The following is a 20,171-nucleotide window of genomic DNA, read 5'->3' as shown; positions in this document are numbered from 1 at the left end:
TAATAGCTTGGTCCAAAACCAATCTGCAAAATTTACAAAGAAAAATAAGAACTGAAATGCTAAATTTCAGAAAACTCTGTATTCTGAAATGTTCTGAAATTCTGAAACACTCAAATGTGCTTAGATTAACCGAATGAGGAAGAGGAGTTACAAACATTTAAAAATTACACAACAATCAGATAAAATTTCTAAGGATATATTTTCATCAACGAAAACAGAATTCAACACTCCGGGCGAGCAAATGCAATTCTGATAAGAAGTACACACCACTAAACTTAAACGAAAGCACAGCCCAGAAAAATGAAGAAACTATCACTATTAAAGAAAATGTTAACAAAAGGACGGGTATGATCCGGATGGAGAACACCTCCTCGATCTGAGTATACAGGATGTTGACAAGGAAGCGCCGTATGATACCTCTTCCCAGAAACAGAAGGGAACCATGTGACAAAACAGAACCAGGTGGTTAGCACTAAAAATGATCGAAAATACATAATAAAAGTACAATAAAAGACCCAACAACTCAAGACGACAACTCAGAAAATGCCAATAGAAACCAGAAATAATCCAAGACATTACAAGATCTTACAGCAGTTTAACTCAATCTGATGATTTATACAGGCACAATCAAGTGGTAAACATAATTCATCAAAATGTTGCTTTAAGATACAAACTTATGAGAGAAACCATGCCTTACTACAAATACACGCCTGATCCAGTTTTAGAGTCAGAGCCTCATAAATTATATTACACTGATCAGAACAATCCATAATAACCGTCCAGATACTGTATAATAATAAAGGATAAACACGCAAGAACAACTTACTTAATAGATATAGTCATTCTAAGCACACATAACATACAAAGATCAATAAGTGAAAATCTCCAGAAATACGTTGAATTAAAAGAGGAAATTGGGAGACTTTGGAACATGAACAGAGAGGACATTGTCTCTATAGTAATATCTACAAATAGTTCCATCCCAAAATCACTACACGATAGCATTAAATAATTAGGCCTTCACAGCAATATTTATGTAAGTCTCCAAAAGCCACAATGCTAAGCACCACTAGAACAGTTGGAAAGTTCCTAGCAGTTGAGAAATGAGTGTGTTTACCTATGCCCATAGCTTGGGTTTTACCAGCCTAAGCTGAGAAGAAAAGTTTAAAAATTAATAATAATAATAACTTGACCCGAATAACCTCTGCAAAGAGTGCCCATGGATTGGGAGCATAGGTCTGAAGTGCACCAGAACTTGAGGCTTTTGAAATACTCATGCGGTGGCGGGGCCGGGGTTACAATTTTTTACATTCGAATTATACAAAGACCACTGACTCCCCCAGGCCACAGAAACGTCAGACAACACAGGGGTCAATTAGGCAGTTTGAAAGAAGCAGAAAAGACCATTGATGTGTGCCTGGACAACAGATGAGGACAAAAACCGTCTTGATATGGTGTGGAACTGTTATGCTTACAGTACGGCGTGAAGTAAAGGTTTAGCGGGATATTGCCTTTATTGGAGGACACTTGCTGAAACGTGAGGTTGGACAAACTTGCATTGTTATCTCCGACACGGCGGAGGATGAGGGGAAACGAGATAGACGTTTGTAAGATATTGAGAGGCATAAATAACTGAGACAGCTGGTATCTTTCTTCCAGGGTCGAAATCTGCACTACCAGTTGGCATGCTTTTTAAGAGGGAGTGTGTTGAAAGGAGATATATGGGAACAATAAAACCCCAGAATTTCCTACTTTCCCTTACCCAGCCTCAGAAATGACCCAGACCCGCCCCAGTTTATTTAATGCCTCAACGGGTCTACATCAGGTGTGATTTCTCTGGCTGTTCACTCTACTGTGGACCATCGGGACAACATGACACATACCTCCGGCTGCGGTTTATCAATTAAAACTCGGATTTCAACGCAATCATCCCATCGAAAACCCGCCATGGCATGGGCGGTGCCAAGCCCAACTGCAAAAGGATGGGTTTGGGGCATGAGGTGGCAACCCTATCCTTCAAAAACACAGTGCTACAGAAACGCCAACAGGATCTCTAAAGACCCCATCTGTGGGAGAGGAAGGAAAAAATGGGCTACACCTGGAGACGACGTGAATGGTCGGTGGCCTATTCCCCGGTAGGAATGATGGGGTTAAATATCATCTATATCGTCCCATCGAAACTCATCATCAGACTTGAGGACATGGGCCTTCCTCATCTGTACCTTCCTCTGTAATTAGATACTCCCCTTCTTCATTGTAAACTTCAATCAGTGAGGATTAGCAACAGTATCTCTCTTCGCCGATCATCAACGAAGTTACAGTCGGAGGCTGCGTGCTTAGCCTCTGCTCAATTGTCTATACACATTCATTGTGTGGCTAAGCATAGCTTCAATACTAACTTCAAATGCATGGCCAACATCTCTGTTGCTGGATGAATAACAGGTAGTGATGAGTCAATCTACTGGAGAAAGTTCATCGCCCGTTTGAGTGGTGTCTCAAGATCAACCACTCGCTCAACGTCAGCAAAAATAAAGAGCTGATTATTGACCAGGAAGGTTGAGGAGGGCAAACCTATACCACTGTACATTGGGGGGTCAACAGTGAAATTTCGTAGGCATTAACATGTCGGATAACTTGCCATAGCCATACGAAACTGTTTTTTACCGGGCGTCTGTAGAGACGCGGCTTGTTAGCCCCTCGTGAACAGCCTCTGGACGCAGCGGCGAGAAAACCACCTTTCTCAAACGCCATATGTCTAGGGTCAATATGACTTGGGTCCCAGCAAAATTGGGAAGTTGCGAGATATGTCAACCATCCGAACCCCGATCTGTGCGAATATTGTGTAAATACTGCTCCTATGCAATTTACCGTCGGCAAGAAACAACAGATGGGACACTGCATATAATTATAAAGAAAGTATATTTACAAATTTCAGCTTATTCGAGCAGTTAGTAGGAAAAAAAGAAAAGAAAAAAAAATAAAAAGGCCCCATTGCAGTTAACCCTTTCCAAATGTGCACAGAAGTTGGAGCTCATCTTGAAGTTGTCTTTAACTCACACGCTGGAATCAGGGTCTGCATGAAAGCACAACCACCTTCCGAATGTGGCTCGAATTCCATCTCGAACAAACGGGCAAACACCAGGAAATCTGCAAATGTTGCAAATTCAAGCAACACACATAAAAATTGCTTGTGAACGCAGCAGGCCAGGCAGCATCTATAAGAAGAGGTACAGTCCACGTTTCGGGCCAAGACCCTTCGTTCGTCAGGACTAACTGAAAGAAGAGCTAGAAAGAGATTTGAAAGTGGGAGGGGGAGATCCGAAATGATAGGAGAAGACAGGAGGGGGAGGGATGGAGCCAAGAGCTGGACAGGTCATTGGCAAAAGGGATTCGGGGCTGGAGAAGGGAGAGGATCATGGGACGGGAGGCCTAGGGAGAAAGAAAGGAAGAGGAGAGCCCAGAGGATGGGCGAGGAGTTATAGTGAGAGGGACACAGGGAGAAAAAAGAGAGAAAAAAATAATAAATAAATAAATAAATAAATAAATAAACAGACAAATAAATAGACAAATAAATAAGGGATGGGGTACGAAGGGGAGGTGGGTCATTAGCGGAAGTTAGAGAAGTCGATGTTCATGCCATCAGGTTGGAGGCTACCCAGACGGAATATAAGGTGTTGTTCCTCCAACTTGAGTGTGGCTTCATCTTTACAGTAGAGGAGGCCGTGGATAGACATGTCAGAATGGGAATGGGGACGGAATATAAGGTGTTGTTCCTCCAACCTGAGTGTGGCTTCATCTTCTTCCAGCCTAAGTGTGGCCCATCCCTTATTTATTTATTTTCTCTCTTGTACTGTTAAAAGCATTCTTCTTCTTGCACCATAATGTGGATCGGCAGAATTCGGATGTGCAGGAATGTAAGAAGCTGTAGGGAGCAGTGGACCAATGCACCACGGGCACCTTCCTCCACCACCATCATCGAAAATATCTACCTGAGGTATTGGTTCAAGAAGGCAGCATGAATCGTACAAGGTTCCCACCATCTAGACCATGACATCTTTCTACACCTACTATCCAGGAAGAGGTACGTAAGCTTGAAGTCCCACGCGACTAGGTTCAAGAACAGTTACATCCCTTCAACTATTTCCTTCTTGAATCAGCCTGCACAACCATAATCATTCCAGATTATTAACACTATAACATTAATCATGTTGCAATAAAATGAACATTTTTTCCTAATTTTATTCGTCCTTGTAAAAACTCTGTATAATTTATGTTTGGTTAAGTTATTATTTTGTGAATACAGCTAATATGGCGTTGTGCGCCTACGATGCAGCGGTAAATATGCTTTTCATTGCGCCGCCGCATACACATACTTAGCATATGACAATAACGAGACTTTGGCCGTGACCCAAGTTGTTTACAAACGCGCCCACTTTCGGAAGTGACGAACAGTCACGTCCCCGGATGCTTTCGGTTTTGGTGAAGATACCGGCGGAGCGGCAGGAAAGCAAAGAGATCGGGATAGGGTTCGTCTTCCGATCCAGAGTGGAAGAGGCTTAATTTCAAATAAAGAAAACAGAGATATTGTCTGCGAAAAGAAACACGTACAATAGAAACTTTCTCTGCTTAGAGAACACAGTCACTGACACGTGTATCCGCGCAGAGAGTCGCCACCGATCGCTGTGACCCGGGCTCTCGGCACTGACCACCCTGCAATGGGGCTTCGCCGGAGTTGGGGGTGAGTGCAAAAGGAGATTTTAACAAAAGCTGTCTTTGGATCCGAAGATCAGCTCTGAAAGGCGCAGGGTTATTATCACCGTGATAAAATGCAGCCCCCACCAACGCACGGCCACTGTCACGTCCGCAAAACCATTCTCGACCCCTGATAAACCTGACCCTCCCTTCACACTCCCTTTGACCCCCCGATCTGAAATCATGAACAGCCTGGACGCTGCTTGTTCTCTCCGGTGGCGGATTTTCCCGTCGTTGCTGCGGGACTCTCCCGCTTTCAGATTCCTTACTTCAGAGCGGAGGTCGCTCTCTCCCGACGCGTTCCCAAATATCCCGCACTCATTTCACTTTTCGAATGTCACCCATTTTCGGATTTTAACATATAAAATCCGGCAGTATGGCAGAGAGAGCTCAGAGCACGATCCCCAGACACAGGACTCGGCAGCACCGGCGTCCGCTCCCGGATCACAAGCCGCGGCGTTTCTATATCCCGAGTTCCAGTCGGCGAACAAGACCGGTTTTCGGAGCTGATTCTAGTCTCAGATCGGTACTTTATTCTGTGTCGGGTGAAGATGGCATTGGGCCGTGTTTGGAGAGTTTGCAGTGTGTGGCTGTTTTTGACCGTGACCCTGACCCTGGGCTGTGAGAGGCTGCGGTTACTACAATTTCTCAACACAGACACTCTGGGCAAACTGGATGAAATGGTGAGTTGAACCTGCTCCCAGAGACGGGTCCTGACAGTCCCGGGTGTTCATTGTTAACAATCAGGTGATTACAAATAGTCTGTTCTCCCGGTGTTTCTGTGTGGGGGGATTGTCAGTAACGTTGATATCTTCTGTCTCAGGGTGGCCGCCTCCCCCAACAGTGTGCGACTGAGAGGCTGTCGTTGAAAACCAAGCCCCTGGACCTGGTGAAACTTTCGGAGCAGGTTCATGTGAGTAAACTCTGGATTTTACTTCTATGTTAATCATTCGAGATATTCTTGCAGAGTAATGTTGAGAATCGTATCTGAACTTTATGCAGAGAACAAAGCTAAGACATAATGTCGATATTTTCTCACCAAGTCGCTCTCTTCGTTTGTCGTTGTTGCTGATTCTAAGGAAACTATTCACAATTAATATATCTCACTTCAGTTATCACACTTCAGTCATGTATTGGGACCTCTGCGGTGAGCCGTAAAGTGTTGGGTTTCTTGCTTTTTCGAGCACCGGTATTTACTCATTGTAGTCTTAACCAGGGTCGTTAAACCCTTGTGCTTTCTGTTTAATCTTGTCAAATTAATTGTGACTGTCACTAGTTTCCATCATTCTATGATATCTTAAAGCGGACATTTAGCACTGATTGTAGGGTTCTATTGGTACTCCTATGTATCGCCTCTTGTTTCGTCTCCACATGGCAGTCTGCCATTCTTCTGCACCTGGGCTCAGTCGTTGCCATCGCTCACCATGACAACTTCATTCCCTTTTCCTCTGGTCCATTCACTGGTAGTTCACTCTCTGTACCTAACACCCACCGATCATCTCACTTGCTCTATTCCCACTGAACTTGTCAACATGTATGAACTTCTATTTTCTACTCTCGCTCCCCATCTCACTCCCTATCTCACGCTCTCTCGTTACCTCAACTCACCATTGAATTTATCTCTTCTGTTAATCTGGAAATCCTTTCATCCGTATATCATTACACAAAATGTGTTCACTGTAGGTGATTGCACCATCTACTCTGCTCTAACGATTTGACACCCGATTGTAACATTTCCCCTGCAATCTAGTTACATTACTCGTTATGTTAACATTCGATTGGGATCAAGGACAAAAAGGCTCGGGGGAATCTGAAAAAGGTATACTAAATTATGAGTGACTTTGCTGGTACAGAGGGCAATAAAATGTCCCTACAAGAAATGTCTCTATAAAGAGATGACATAAATTTAAGGGGGGGGGGGGTGGAAGTATGAAGGTTGGCCTGGATATAAGGAAAATAAAACTATTTAAGCTATCTCCCGTCCATTTTGCAGTTTAAATGTCTGAGTGTGGGGTGGAGGGCGAATGTCTTACAGTATTTAATAAGTGTCTATGTGCGCTCTTCAATTGCCTAGACTACTCAGTCGATATTGATAAATGGAATTTCCTTAGTGTGTGTAATTTGATGAGTGAAATGGGCTGAGAATACGGTAAGGATTGGTTTTGTGACTCTGTGACTCTGTGACTTGCCTCTAGTCAAGTTCTGAAGTGTAGAAGATGCCTATGCTCAATTCACTTTTTAGAGCATGCGATGGCCTTCACGCCAGATACCACAAGATACCTGACACACGGAACCTCTGCCAATGTTACAAGTCTCAACTTTTTAGTTCGCAATTCCCCAAACTATTTCACCTATGTTCCTTTTCCATAGGCCTACATAATTATCATACAAACATTCAAGCTGTTGTCTCTATAAGATACTGTTGAATCTTTTAAACGAACTATTCAGAAGACTCTTACCACTTATCTTCCATGAAAATACATCCATGAGATTGCAGATATCTATAAACTTTCCCCCTCACCGCCTCTGGCTAAGGAGAGCAGCCGAAACTCCTGTAGTTTCCCAAAGTAACTGACATACTGAACATTTATAATAACCATTCTTGATAATCAGCCCCACATTCTGTCCTTCACCCGAGGACTGACTAGCCTGACTTGTAGTTAACTGTTCATCCACTATTTAAACTTTGAATACCAATTGCAGCTCACGTCTCAGAGTGACTTTAGGTTCATAGAAATCAGTAGTCGTCCAGCTGGGTGCAGATTGATTTATGCCGCTTATTGTTTGTACTTTGCCCTATTCTATTCAGACGCATGGCATTCTACTCTAATTCTAAACGTTCGTGAGACCAGGCCCCTTCTAATGTCACCATGTGTGTTTTACACAGGCGCAGGAAAGGATCTGGATTGTCCATCAGACCCTGCATCACCTCCGCAGGATCTACAGTTTGAACCTGAGCTCAGTCACGTGGGTCCAGAGCTCAGTGGAACACTTCAGGCTTCTCTTGGATCGGCAGCTCAAAGAGCTGGATGTCTGTGTCCGGAAACCAGGCTCAGAGTCCAAACCAAGGAAGAATGCCGCAATTCTTAAGTACTTTCGGAAATTGAGAAAGTTTCTGAAAAAGAAGGTGAGTTGATATGAAAACGTGTGATTGCCAACACATTTCTTCAGTTCCTCTATATGTCTTCAATATCTAATGCATTGATCTGTCATTTTCACTTCTTCAGGGATTCAGTGAATGTGCCTGGGAGATAACCCGCGCTGAGACCAGGCCTCATTTGCAACAACTCTTTCTCATTATGACAAAAATTAACAAAAATATGTGAAGATTCTGCAGAGACAACCACATAGGCGACTGAGATTAATGGCTATTAACTTAAAGTGCGCTTTATTTATGGAAAAAGAAAAAAAAGACGAATGCCGGAAATTTGAGCGTAAACAGAAGTTGACGGAAATATTACGCGTGGAGAAGAAAACTGGGTTAATAATTTCGGTCAGCAAAAAAGTTACATCATGAATCCCCATCAACAGCAGAACATTTTCAGTTTTTTCTGACTTTACAATATATTGTGTTGTTACATTGCTGCGATTTTCACTTGGCAAGTAAGGGAGAACAGAAGATGCCTAGATCTTTATTCATATACCAGTGTTGACTTAATTTATTGATATTGATCTTTGTATGACTATCCTGGATTGAGATGTCAATTTGGTGAATGATCCTGAATCCGTTCCCGTTTTAAAGACAGGCAGATCCTTCAGTGTAAAATGTAATTACTGGAGAAGATGGGTGGTGCTTAGCTCCTCACTCTCACCGTCTCTTATCGTTGGCATTATGTTAGCTACAACACTAAAGTGAGATGGATAATCATTCATTTTCCACAATGTCATGTCGAAGACATGATGCGATTTTTGCCCAGCTTCCTTTAGTGTTAGCAATTTCAGTTAGCGAGTTGTAGGGCGCTCCTCCTATCCGAGGCTAAACTGTTTATTGCCATTCGATTTTCTGCAAATTCTCCCTGCATTTGTTGCTCTTGCAATAGGTGTACGATCATTAATTTCTAAGCCTGCATGACGCTCTGGTGGGTGATGGACTTCTAGGACCATTGATCTTGAATTTATCCCGAACGGACAGTAATCAACATGTACTTGTTATCTCAGTACAGGGTAGTCTTAAGATAATTTTATATTAATTTATTTATATTTATTTTGGATTTTAATGTGCAATTGTGGCTCATTAACTTTGTTAATTTATTGCTATTCCGAGATAAGCAATGCAAATATTTTTTCTAAATTAAAAACTTTTTGTAAAGATGTGGATGTTAAGTATTTTCAATATTATACAATGCTGGAGGTATACTATATGTATGATCTTCCTCAAGGAATATAACATTTGAAGTTTCTTGGCCTTCCTTTTTACAATGCCACTCTCGGTAGACAGAGTATATGCATGCCTTTTGAAATGAATTTCCTCATTTTTTAATTCCATGGAATATGCATGGATTTAATCTTTATTTCATCCTCACATTCTCCAATTGAATAAGGAAGTGTTGAAACTGCAGGCCGGATGCAGTGAGACTTGACAATTTAAAAGCAGAAGCCACTTGCAATAGTACCGAGAGGGAAGACAAGGTGCTATTCTAGTTGACATTAGACCTCACTATGGCAGTGGTGGTGGTCGTTAGCACGACCGGGAATGGAGTTGAGAATTTTAGCTGTTTAAGACTCCAGTATCTGCAGTTTTATTTGCTAATTTGCCATCACGGCTACTTTCGGGAGTGACGAATGCGTCACTTGCCCCGTTCACTCTCTCTTCGGGTGAAGTTGCCACGTGGCCGCTTTCCAGAGGAAAACGGAGCTGGTTTCATTCTCGGAGCAATGGTAAGAAAGGAAAGGGATCTAGTTCGGGGTCGGGATTGCTTTCCGACTCGGAGTCGAAGCGGTTTAAATGCAAAGAAAAACAAGGGGATGAGTATCCGCAGAAAGAGAGTCGCCACGGGCCGCTGTGATTCAGGCACTGACCACCCTGTGTTGCGGCTTCAGCTCAGGTGAGCGCGAAGGGCGGATTCAACAACATCGATCTGCGCATGCGAAGGTCGGCGCTGCAAGGCGCAACGCAGATAAAAATCCTTCCCCCACCAGTGAATGGACACAGTTACTTCCCCCCCCCACCCACCTTTTCTCCTGCCAAAACTTGACTCTCCATCCACGATCCCTTGGACCCCCGTTCTGAACCGGAGACGGAGTGTTGATTGCTCTCTCCGGTGGCGGATTTTCCCGTCGCTGCTGCGGGACTCTCCCGCTTTCAGATTCCTTACTTCAGAGTTCTCTCCCGAAACGCTCCCAAATATCCCGTGGTCGTTTAACTTTCCGAATGTCACCAATTTTCGGATTTTAACATATAAAATCCGGCAGCATGGCAGAGGGAGCTCACAACACGATCCCCAGCCACAGGTCTCGGCAGCACCGGCGTCCGCTCCCGGATCACAAGCCGCGGCATTTCCTTGTCCTGAGTACCAGACGACAATCAGGACCCGTTTTCGGAGTTGATTCTGGTCTCAGGTCCTTTAGTACATCATACTTAAAGATATAGGAGCAGAATTAAGCCGATCGGCTATCGAGTTTAGTCCGCCATCCGATCATGGCTGATATTTGATTTTCCCTCTCAAGCACATTCTCATGTCTTCTGCCCACTAACTTTGACGCCCTTGCTAATTAAGCATCTATCAACATACACTTTAAATATAACCCATCATTTGGCCTCTATAGAAGTCTATGGGAATGAATCTCAAAGATTTACACCTACTGGCTTAAGAAATTCTACATAAACCCTGCTCTAAAGGGACGTCCTTCTATTCTGTAGGTGTGCCTTCAGTTCCCTAGACACCCCTACGATAGGATATATTCTGTCCACATCCACTCTACCTAGGCCTTTCAATATTGAGGAGGTTTCAATTAAAATACTCCCGCTTTTTCCTAAACTCCAGCGAGTACAGACCCAGAGCCATCAAACACCCCTCATACGTTAGTCCTTTCGTTCCCGGATCATCCTCGCAAGCCTTCTCTGAACGCACCCCTACACCAGCGCATCCTTTCTTAGATATGGGACCGGAAAATGTTCACAATACTCAACTATAGTGTGACCAATGCCTTATAAATCCTCAGCGTCACGTGTTTGCTTTATACTCTTGAACCCTCGAAATGTACTTGCTTTCCTTACGACAAACTCAACCTGCAAGTTAACCTTTAGGGAACCTTATACTGGGCATCCCAAGACTCCTTTCAATTCTGATTTCAGAATTTGCCCCCTTTAGAAAATAGCCTTTATTCCTTCTACCAAGGTGTACTACCATACACTACCCTTCACTGCGTTCCATCTACCACGTCTTTGCCTATTCGGCTATGTCTAAGTCCTTCTGCAGCCTCGCTTCTTCCTCAGCATTACCTGCCCCTCCACTCATCTTTGTGTCACCCACAAACATGTCCTCAAAGTCATCGATTCTATCATCCAGATCATTAACGTATAATGTGAAAATTAGCAGACCCGTTAGCAACCTTGCGGACCATCACTCGTCACCGGCAGTCAACCAATAGACAATAGACAATAGTTGCAGGAGTAGGCTATTCGGCCCTTCGAGCCAGCACCGCCATTCACTGTGATCATGGCTGATCATCCACAATCAGTATCCAGTTCCTGCCTTATCCCCATAACCTTTGATTCCGCTATCTTTAAGAGCTCTATCCATCTCTTTCTTGAAAGCATCCAGAGACTTGGCCTCCACAGCCTTCTGGGGCAGAGCATTCCATATATCCACCACTCTCTGGGTGAAGAAGTTTTTCCTCAACTCCGTTCTAAATGGCCCACCCCTTATTCTTAAACTGTGGTCTCTGGTTCTGGACTCACCCATCAGCGGGAACATGCTTCCTGCCTCCAGCGCGTCCAATCCCTTAATAATCTTATATGTTTCGATAAGATCCCCTCTCAGCCTTCTAAATGCCAGAGTATACAAGCCCATTCGCTCCAAGCTTTCGACATATGACAGTCCCGCCATCCCGGGAATTAACCTTGTGAACCTACGCTGCACTCCCTCAATAACAAGAATGTCCTTCCTCAAATCTGGAGACCAAAACTGCACACAGTACTCCAGGTGTGGTCTCACCAGGGCCCTGTACAGCTGCAGAAAGACCTCTTTGCTCTTGTACGCAATTCCCCTTGTTATGAAGGCCTGCTTGCCATTAGCTTTCTTCACTGCCTGCTGTACTTGCATGCTTGCTTTCAGTGACTGATGTACAAGAACACCTAGATCTCGTTGTGCTTCCCCTTTTCCTAACTTGAATCCATTTAGATAATAATCTGCCTTCCCGTTCTTACCACCAAAGTGGATAACCTCACATTTATCCACATTAAACTGCATCTGCCATGCATCTGCCCACTCACCCAGCCTGTCCAAGTCATCCTGCATTCTCATAACATCCTGCTCACATTTCACACTGCCACCCAGCTTTGTGTCATCGGTAAATTTGCTAATGTTACTTTTAATTCCCTCATCTAAATCATTAATATATATTGTAAACAGCTGCAGTCCCAGCATTGAACCCTGCAGCATCCCACTGGTCACCGCCTGCCATTCCAAAAGGGACCTGTTAATCACTACTGTTTGTTTTCTGTCAGCCAGCCAATTTTCAATCCATGTCAGTACTCTGCCCCCAATACTATCTGCCCTAACTTTGCCCACTAATCTCCTATATGGGATTTTATCAAAGGCTTTCTGAAAGTCCAGGTACACTACATCCACTGGCTCTCCCTTGTCCATTTTCATAGTTACATCCTCAAAAAATTCCAGAAGATTAGTCAAGCACGATTTCTCCTTCGTAAATCCATGCTGACTCGGACCAGTCCTGTTACTACTATTCAGATGTGTCATAATTTCATCTTTTATAATTGACTCCAGCATCTTTCCCACCACCGACGTCAGGCTAACCGGTCTATAATTCCCTGTTTTCTCTCTTCCTCCCTTCTTGAAGAGAGGGAAAACATTAGCCACCCTCCAATCCACAGGAACTGATCCTGAATCTATAGAACATTTGAAAATGATTACCAATGCGTCCACGATTTCTAAAGCCACCTCCTTAAGTACCCTGGGATGCAGACCATCAGGTCTCGGGGACTTATCAGCTTTCAGACCCAACAGCCTATCCAACACCACTTCCTGCCTAATACAAATTTCCTTCAATTCATCCATTACCCTAGGTCCTTTGGCCACTATTACATCTGGGAGATTGTTTGCGTCTGCTCTATGAAGACAGATCCAAAGTACCTATTCAACTCGTCTGCCATTTTCTTGTTCGCCATAATAAATTCACCCGCTTCTGCCTTCAAGGGCTCAATTTTGGTCTTAACTGTTTTTTTCCTTTTCACATACCTAAAGAACCAGTAAAGGCTTCCTTTAATCCAACTATTTGCCTTCTGCCAGTCAGCCAATCTTAGAACATAGAACATAGAATAGTCAGCACAGCAACAGGCCATTCAGCCCACAATATTATTCTGAAGCAGCTAGAAAGCAAATGAAAAACACCTAAACACTAATCCTTCCTACCTGCACAGTGGCGATATCCCTTCATCACCCTGACATCCATGTTCTTATCCAACCATCTGTTAAAAGCTTCTCATGCATTTTCCTCTACCACCACACAGAGAGCATATTTCAGGCATCCATAACTTTCCGAGTTAAAAAACCTACCCCTCATATCCTCCTTGAGCCTACTCCCTCTCACTTTCATGCCATAAGGAAACCATGCTGCCTTTGGCTTATTATATTGTGTGGTCCAAGTACATCTTAACCTTATCGTTAATAATAGAGACTAACATTTTGCCTACCACTGAAGTCAGGCTATTTGGCCTATAATTTCCTGTCTTTTGCCTTCCTCCCTTCTTAAAGATGGAGTGATATTTGCAATTTTCCAGTCCTCTGAAAGCATTCCTGACTCCAGTAATTCTTGAAAGATCACTTCTAGTGTCCCACAATCTCTTCAACTACTCAAATAATGTCACAACCGGTGTCCACCACATATGATTGAATGATATAATCTACACTAAGGAACTGACGGCAGGTTACAAGGATTCCGTCTCCAAAGGGCTCATGGGGGATCTTGACAGAGGTGTACCAAATTCTGGGTGGCACAATTAGCATGGATAGCAATAAAATTTTTCCCAAAGCAAATTACACAGATTTATGTCAAAAAGTAAAAGGTGTGGATGGGATATAAGGAAAATGAAACTATGTTCTGCAAGTGTATAGTTGGAATTTTGAACACACTGAGAGGGTGACGGAGGAAGAATCGCTCAGAACATTTAAGAAGTATCTATACGAGCTCTTCAGTTGCCACGGCGGCTGACCAGCTATCAGTAAGTGGGGTTTCTTTCGGTGGCATCTTGTTGGGTAGGATGAACCAAGAAGACTTCAGGGCCTGTTTCTGTGATGTAGTGGCCCCATGGCCCAACGATTCTGTGACTTGCATTTTCTCAAGTTCCGAAGTGTAGAAGATGTCACTGTTCTATTGCTTTTTTAAAAAAAATATGCGATGGCCATTGTACATTGGATACCACAAATTACTGACATAGGGAGTCTGGGCTCACTTTGCAAGGCTCTGCTTTTCAGTTCCTATTCCCTGAATCACCTGTCCCCCATTTCACTAACCACCTCACCTAAGAGTTGTAAAAAAGCACCTGAAGGCTTTGTGTGTCAATGCAAGGAGCATTCGTAACAAGGTGGATGAATTGAAAGTGCAGATTGTTATTAATGATTATGACATAGTTGGGTTCACAGAGACATGGCTCCAGGGTGACCAAGGATGGGAGCTCAACGTTCAGGGATATTCAATATTCAGGAGGGATAGACATGAAAGAAAATGAGGTGGGGTGGCGTTGCTGGTTAAAGATGAGATTAACGCAATAGAAAGGAAGGACATAAGCCGGGAAGATGTGGAATCGATATGGGTAGAGCTGCATAACACTAAGGGGCAGAAAACGCTGGTGGGAGTTGTGTACAGGCCACCTAACAGTAGTAGTGATGTCGGAGATGGTATTAAACAGGAAATTAGAAATGTGTGCAATAAAGGAACAGCAGTTATAATGGGTGACTTCAATCTACATGTAGATTGGGTGAACCAAATTAGTAAAGGTGCTGAGGAAGAGGATTTCTTGGAATGTATGCGGGATGGTTTTTTGAACCAACATGTCGAGGAACCAACTAGAGAGTAGGCTATTCTAGACTGGGTTTTGAGCAATGAGGAAGGGTTAATTAGCAATCTTGTCGTGAGAGGCCCCTTGGGTAAGAGTGACCATAATATGGTGGAATTCTTCATTAAGATGGAGAGTGACATAGTTAATTCAGAAACAAAGGTTCTGAATTTAAAAAGGGGTAACTTTGAAGGTATGAGACGTGAATTTGCTAAGATAGACTGGCAAATGACACTTCAAGGATTGACGGTGGATATGCAATGGCAAGCATTTAAAGATTGCATGGATGAACTACAACAATTGTTCATCCCAGTTTGGCAAAAGAATAAATCAAGGAAGGTAGTGCACCTGTGGCTGACAAGAGAAATTAGGGATAGTATCAATTCCAAAGAAGAAGCATACAAATTTGCCAGAAAAAGTGGCTCACCTGAGGACTGGGAGAAATTCAGAGTTCAGCAGAGAAGGACAAAGGGCTTAATTAGGAAGGGGAAAAAAGATTATGAGAGAAAACTGGCAGGGAACATAAAAACTGACTGTACAAGCTTTTATAGATATGTAAAAAAGAAAAGACTGGTAAAGACAAATGTAGGTCCCCTACAGACAGAAACAGGTGAATTGATTATGGGGAGCAAGGACATGGCAGACCAATTGAATAATTACTTTGGTTCTGTCTTCACTAAGGAGGACATAAATAATCTTCCCGAAATAGTAGGGGACAGAGGGTCCAGTGAGATGGAGGAACTGAGCGAAATACATGTTAGTAGGGAAGTGGTGTTAGGTAAATTGAAGGGATTAAAGGCGGATAAATCCCCAGGGCCAGATGGTCTGCATCCCAGAGTGCTTAAGGAAGTAACCCAAGAAATAGTGGATGCATTAGTGATAATTTTTCAAAACTCGTTAGATTCTGGACTAGTTCCTGAGGATTGGAGGGTGGCTAATGTAACCCCACTTTTTAAAAAAGGAGGAAGAGAGAAACCAGGGAATTATAGACCGGTTAGCCTAACGTCGGTGGTGGGGAAACTGCTGGAGTCAGTTATCAAAGATGTGATAACAGCACATTTGGAAAGCGGTGAAATCATCGGACAAAGTCAGCATGGATTTGTGAAAGGAAAATCATGTCTGACGAATCTCATAGAAGTTTTTGAGGATGTAACTAGTAGAGTGGATAGGGGAGAACCAGTGGATGTGGTATATTTGGATTTTCAAAAGGCTTTTGACAAGGTCCCACACAGGAGATTAGTGTGCAAACTTAAAGCACACGGTATTGGGGGTAAGGTATTGATGTGGATAGAGAATTGGTTAGCAGACAGGAAGCAAAGAGTGGGAATAAACGGGACCTTTTCAGAATGGCAGGCAGTGACTAGTGGGGTACCGCAAGGCTCAGTGCTGGGACCCCAGTTGTTTACAATATATATTAATGACTTGGATGAGGGAATTAAATGCAGCATCTCCAAGTTTGCAGATGACAGGAAGCTGGGTGGCAGTGTTAGCTGTGAGGAGGATGCTAAGAGGATGCAGGGTGACTTGGATAGGTTGGGTGAGTGGGCAAATTCATGGCAGATGCAATTTAATGTGGATAAATGTGAAGTTATCCACTTTGGTGGCAAAAATAGGAAAACAGATTATTATCTGAATGGTGGTCGATTAGGAAAAGTGGAGGTGCAACGAGACCTGGGTGTCATTATACACCAGTCATTGAAAGTGGGCATGCAGGTACAGCAGGCGGTGAAAAAGGCGAATGGTATGCTGGCATTCATAGCAAGAGGATTCGAGTACAGGAGCAGGGAGGTACTACTGCAGTTGTACAAGGCCTTGGTGAGACCACACCTGGAGTATTGTGTGCAGTTTTGGTCCCCTAATCTGAGGAAAGACATCCTTGCCATAGAGGGAGTACAAAGAAGGTTCACCAGATTGATTCCTGGGATGGCAGGACTTTCATATGAAGCAAGACTGGATGAACTAGGCTTGTACTCGTTGGAATTTAGAAGATTGAGGGGGGATCTGATTGAAACGTATAAAATCCTAAAGGGATTGGACAGGCTAGATGCAGGAAGATTGTTCCCGATGTTGGGGAAGTCCAAAACGAGGGGTCACAGTTTGAGGATAAAGGGGAAGCCTTTTAGGACCGAGATTAGGAAAAACTTCTTCACACAGAGAGTGGTGAATCTGTGGAATTCTCTGCCACAGGAAACAGTTGAGGCCAGTTCATTGGCTATATTTAAGAGGGAGTTAGATATGGCCCTTGTGGCTACGGGGATCAGTGGGTATGGAGGGAAGGCTGGTTCAGGGTTCTAAATTGGATGATCAGCCATGATCATAATAAGTGGCGGTGCAGGCTCGAAGGGCCAAATACCCTACTCCTGCACCTATTTTCTATGTTTCTATGTTTCTAAACTCTATTTCCTTGTGCCAACATAGTTGATAAATAATTGTTTATGCTGCTCTCTTTGTAAGTTACCGCTGATTCTTTTAAACATTCCGTTCAGATCAGACATTTTTTTCCACCTACCTGCTTGATTTCCCCTTCATGAGATGACATATGTCTATAAAATCTCCCCCTCGCCACCCCTAGCTAAAGCAGAACAGCCCTCGTTCCCCGAATCTCTCCATGTAACTGATGTCCTGCAGCATTGATGCTACTCTTCATAATAGGTCCCACATTCTGTCGAGTCCTGTCATTCTGTCCTTCACCTGATGCCTTACTCACGGCTATTTGTTCACACCCTGTTCATAGCTTGAGTACCAATTGCAGATCACATAGCTCTAAACTTCTTTCAGATCACAGAAGTTAGCAGTCTTTCTTCTGGGTGCTGATTGCTTGATACGGATGTTTAATACGCTATTCTATTCAGCTACATAGCATTCTAATTTAGTTCTAAAGCTTATTAGCATCAGAACCTATCTAATATCACCATGTGTGTTTTGCACAGGCGCAGGAAAGGATCTGGATTGTCCATCAGACCCTGTATCACCTCCGCAGGATCTACAGTTTGAACCTGAGCTCAGTCACGTGGGTCCAGAGCTCAGTGGAACACTTCAGGCTTCTCTTGGATCGGCAGCTCAAAGAGCTGGATGTCTGTGTCCGGAAACCAGGCTCAGAGTCCAAACCAAGGAAGAATGCCGCAATTCTTAAATACTCTCATGTACTGAGGGAGTTTCTGAAACAGAAGGTGAATTAACGTGATCACCAGCACATTATTTCAAACAATTGATATTGGTTTATTATATAACGTATTTCATTTTCTCTCTTTCAGAGATTCACTGCCTGTGCCTGGGAAATAACCCACGCTGAGACCAGAGCACATCTACAACAGCACCTTCTCATTATGGCAAAAATCAGCAGAGATCCGTGAAGATTTTGCAGAGACAACTACATCAGGGACTAAGATTGATGGTTATTGTTATTTATGTCAAAGGATTACAGAGAAAAATATTTCAAATGCTGAAAATTTGGTGCAGAATTTGTGTGGCAATGCGCGTGGAGAGGAAAACTGGGTTGATATCTACGGTCTAAAAATTAACATACGAATCCTCATCAAGCTGAAGTTCTGTTGTATTGTTGCGATTTTCACTTGGCCATGTAACAGGAACATAGAAAGTATGGATCTTTATCCTTCTTTCAGTGATTCGGTTTCTGTCCTCTCTTTTATGACAGCACTGCAATGCAATCTTCCATTTCCAGTGAAGGCTCCTTACTCTCACCACCTCTCGGCATTTTTTTTTTGTTATCCTTGCTCTATGTCAGTTCCAGCTGAATGGTGATCTGGGTAACAATTTATTTCCTACAATTTTGTTGAATATATGGTATGTTGCGCTTTTTATCCAGGGCAGCACACACAAAATTTAGGGCACGACCTCAGGATTGAAGGACGTCCCTTTAGAACAGAGATGAGGAGAAATTACTTTAGTCAGAGGGTGGTAAATCTGTGGAATTTGTTGCCATGAGCGGCTGTGGAGGCCAAGTCAATGGGTGTATTTAAGGCAGAGATAGGTTCTTGATTGGTCAGGGCATCAAAGTGTATGGGGAGAAGGCAGGGGAGTGGGGATGACTGGAAGAATTGGATCAGCCCATGATTGAATGGCGGAGCCGAATGACCTACTTCTGCTCCTATATCTTATGGTCTAAAATGCTGGAGGAATGCAGCAGGTCAGGCAGCATCTATGGAAATCAATAAGCAATCAATGTTCCGGGCTGTGATCCTTCATGGAATGGAAGGGGGGAAGATGCCAGAATAAGAATGTCGGGGGAGAATCTCTCGTGTATTCAATTTTTGTCCAACTTGCTTTAGTGTGAACATTTTGAGCTAGGGTGTTGTCGGGTTTATTCCCCTTGAAAAAAAGGCCATCTGTTTAAGTGTCATTCATTTCCTGCAAATTCTTCCTCCATTGTCACTGCTACAATTGGGAATGTCCGAAACTACACTGAGCTTTCTCAGGTACTGGGTTTGCAGAGCTCGTTTTATCGAGTTCATCCCGAACCCACAGTAATGAATATATCCTTGTTCTCCCAGCTAAATTCCCTTTATTTAATTATATTTATAGTGATTTTTAACCTGTGCGTGTAGTTCAAACGTTGCTTATTTATTGCTATTGAGAGTTAAGCAATGAACAATATTTTTTAAATCAAACAATGAGTATAGATGTATATATTAAGCGCTTTAATATGGCATATTCTGGGAGTAATATATATTCTGATCTTCCTCACTAAATATAATATTTCAAACTTCTTCATCTTCCCTGTTATTATTGGTCGCTCAAAGTGAATACACTTTGAAATTAAATGTCTCAATTTTCTATTTCCTGCACCATACACGGACACAATCTCTTCCTTTTCATCTTCATATTCCCCAGTTGAATAAAGAAGGGATGAACCTGAAGTAAAGAAGCAACGAGATTCAGAAGTTCAATAATCGAAGCAACATGTAATAGTACCAAGACGGAAGACAGGTGTTGATCTTTTAGTTTATATTGGGCCACAGTATGGCAGTGGAGAAGGTCACTGTTATCATGAACAGGTTGAGAATTAGACATTTCATATTCTAGCAACTAGAGTTTTATTTACTAATGTACAATCACCGCCACTTTCGGTAGTGACGAACCCGTCACTTGCCCCGTGACGGTTTCGCTTCTGCCTGGCAAGCGGGGCCAGAGCTTTTCCCGGAACAGCAGCAAGAAAGAAAAT

General features: G+C 43.2%; 1 protein-coding gene across 1 annotated transcript; it reads left to right on the top strand.

Moving 5' to 3' along the window:
• The first annotated feature begins 5,303 nt into the window (after nucleotides 1–5,303).
• LOC134340482 (interferon alpha-21-like) lies at nucleotides 5,304–8,898 on the top strand. Its single transcript, XM_063037792.1, has 4 exons — nucleotides 5,304–5,435; nucleotides 5,576–5,665; nucleotides 7,640–7,879; nucleotides 7,980–8,898. The coding sequence occupies exons 1-4, from the start codon at nucleotides 5,304–5,306 to the stop codon at nucleotides 8,076–8,078; spliced, it is 561 nt and encodes a 186-aa protein (XP_062893862.1). The 3' UTR covers nucleotides 8,079–8,898.
• Nucleotides 8,899–20,171: the final 11,273 nt, after the last annotated feature.

The sequence above is a fragment of the Mobula hypostoma genome, chromosome X1 (assembly GCF_963921235.1).
Source record: "Mobula hypostoma chromosome X1, sMobHyp1.1, whole genome shotgun sequence".
In the NCBI taxonomy this organism is placed as follows: Eukaryota; Metazoa; Chordata; class Chondrichthyes; order Myliobatiformes; family Myliobatidae; genus Mobula; species Mobula hypostoma.
This window is presented reverse-complemented; position numbering and strand designations above follow the sequence as displayed.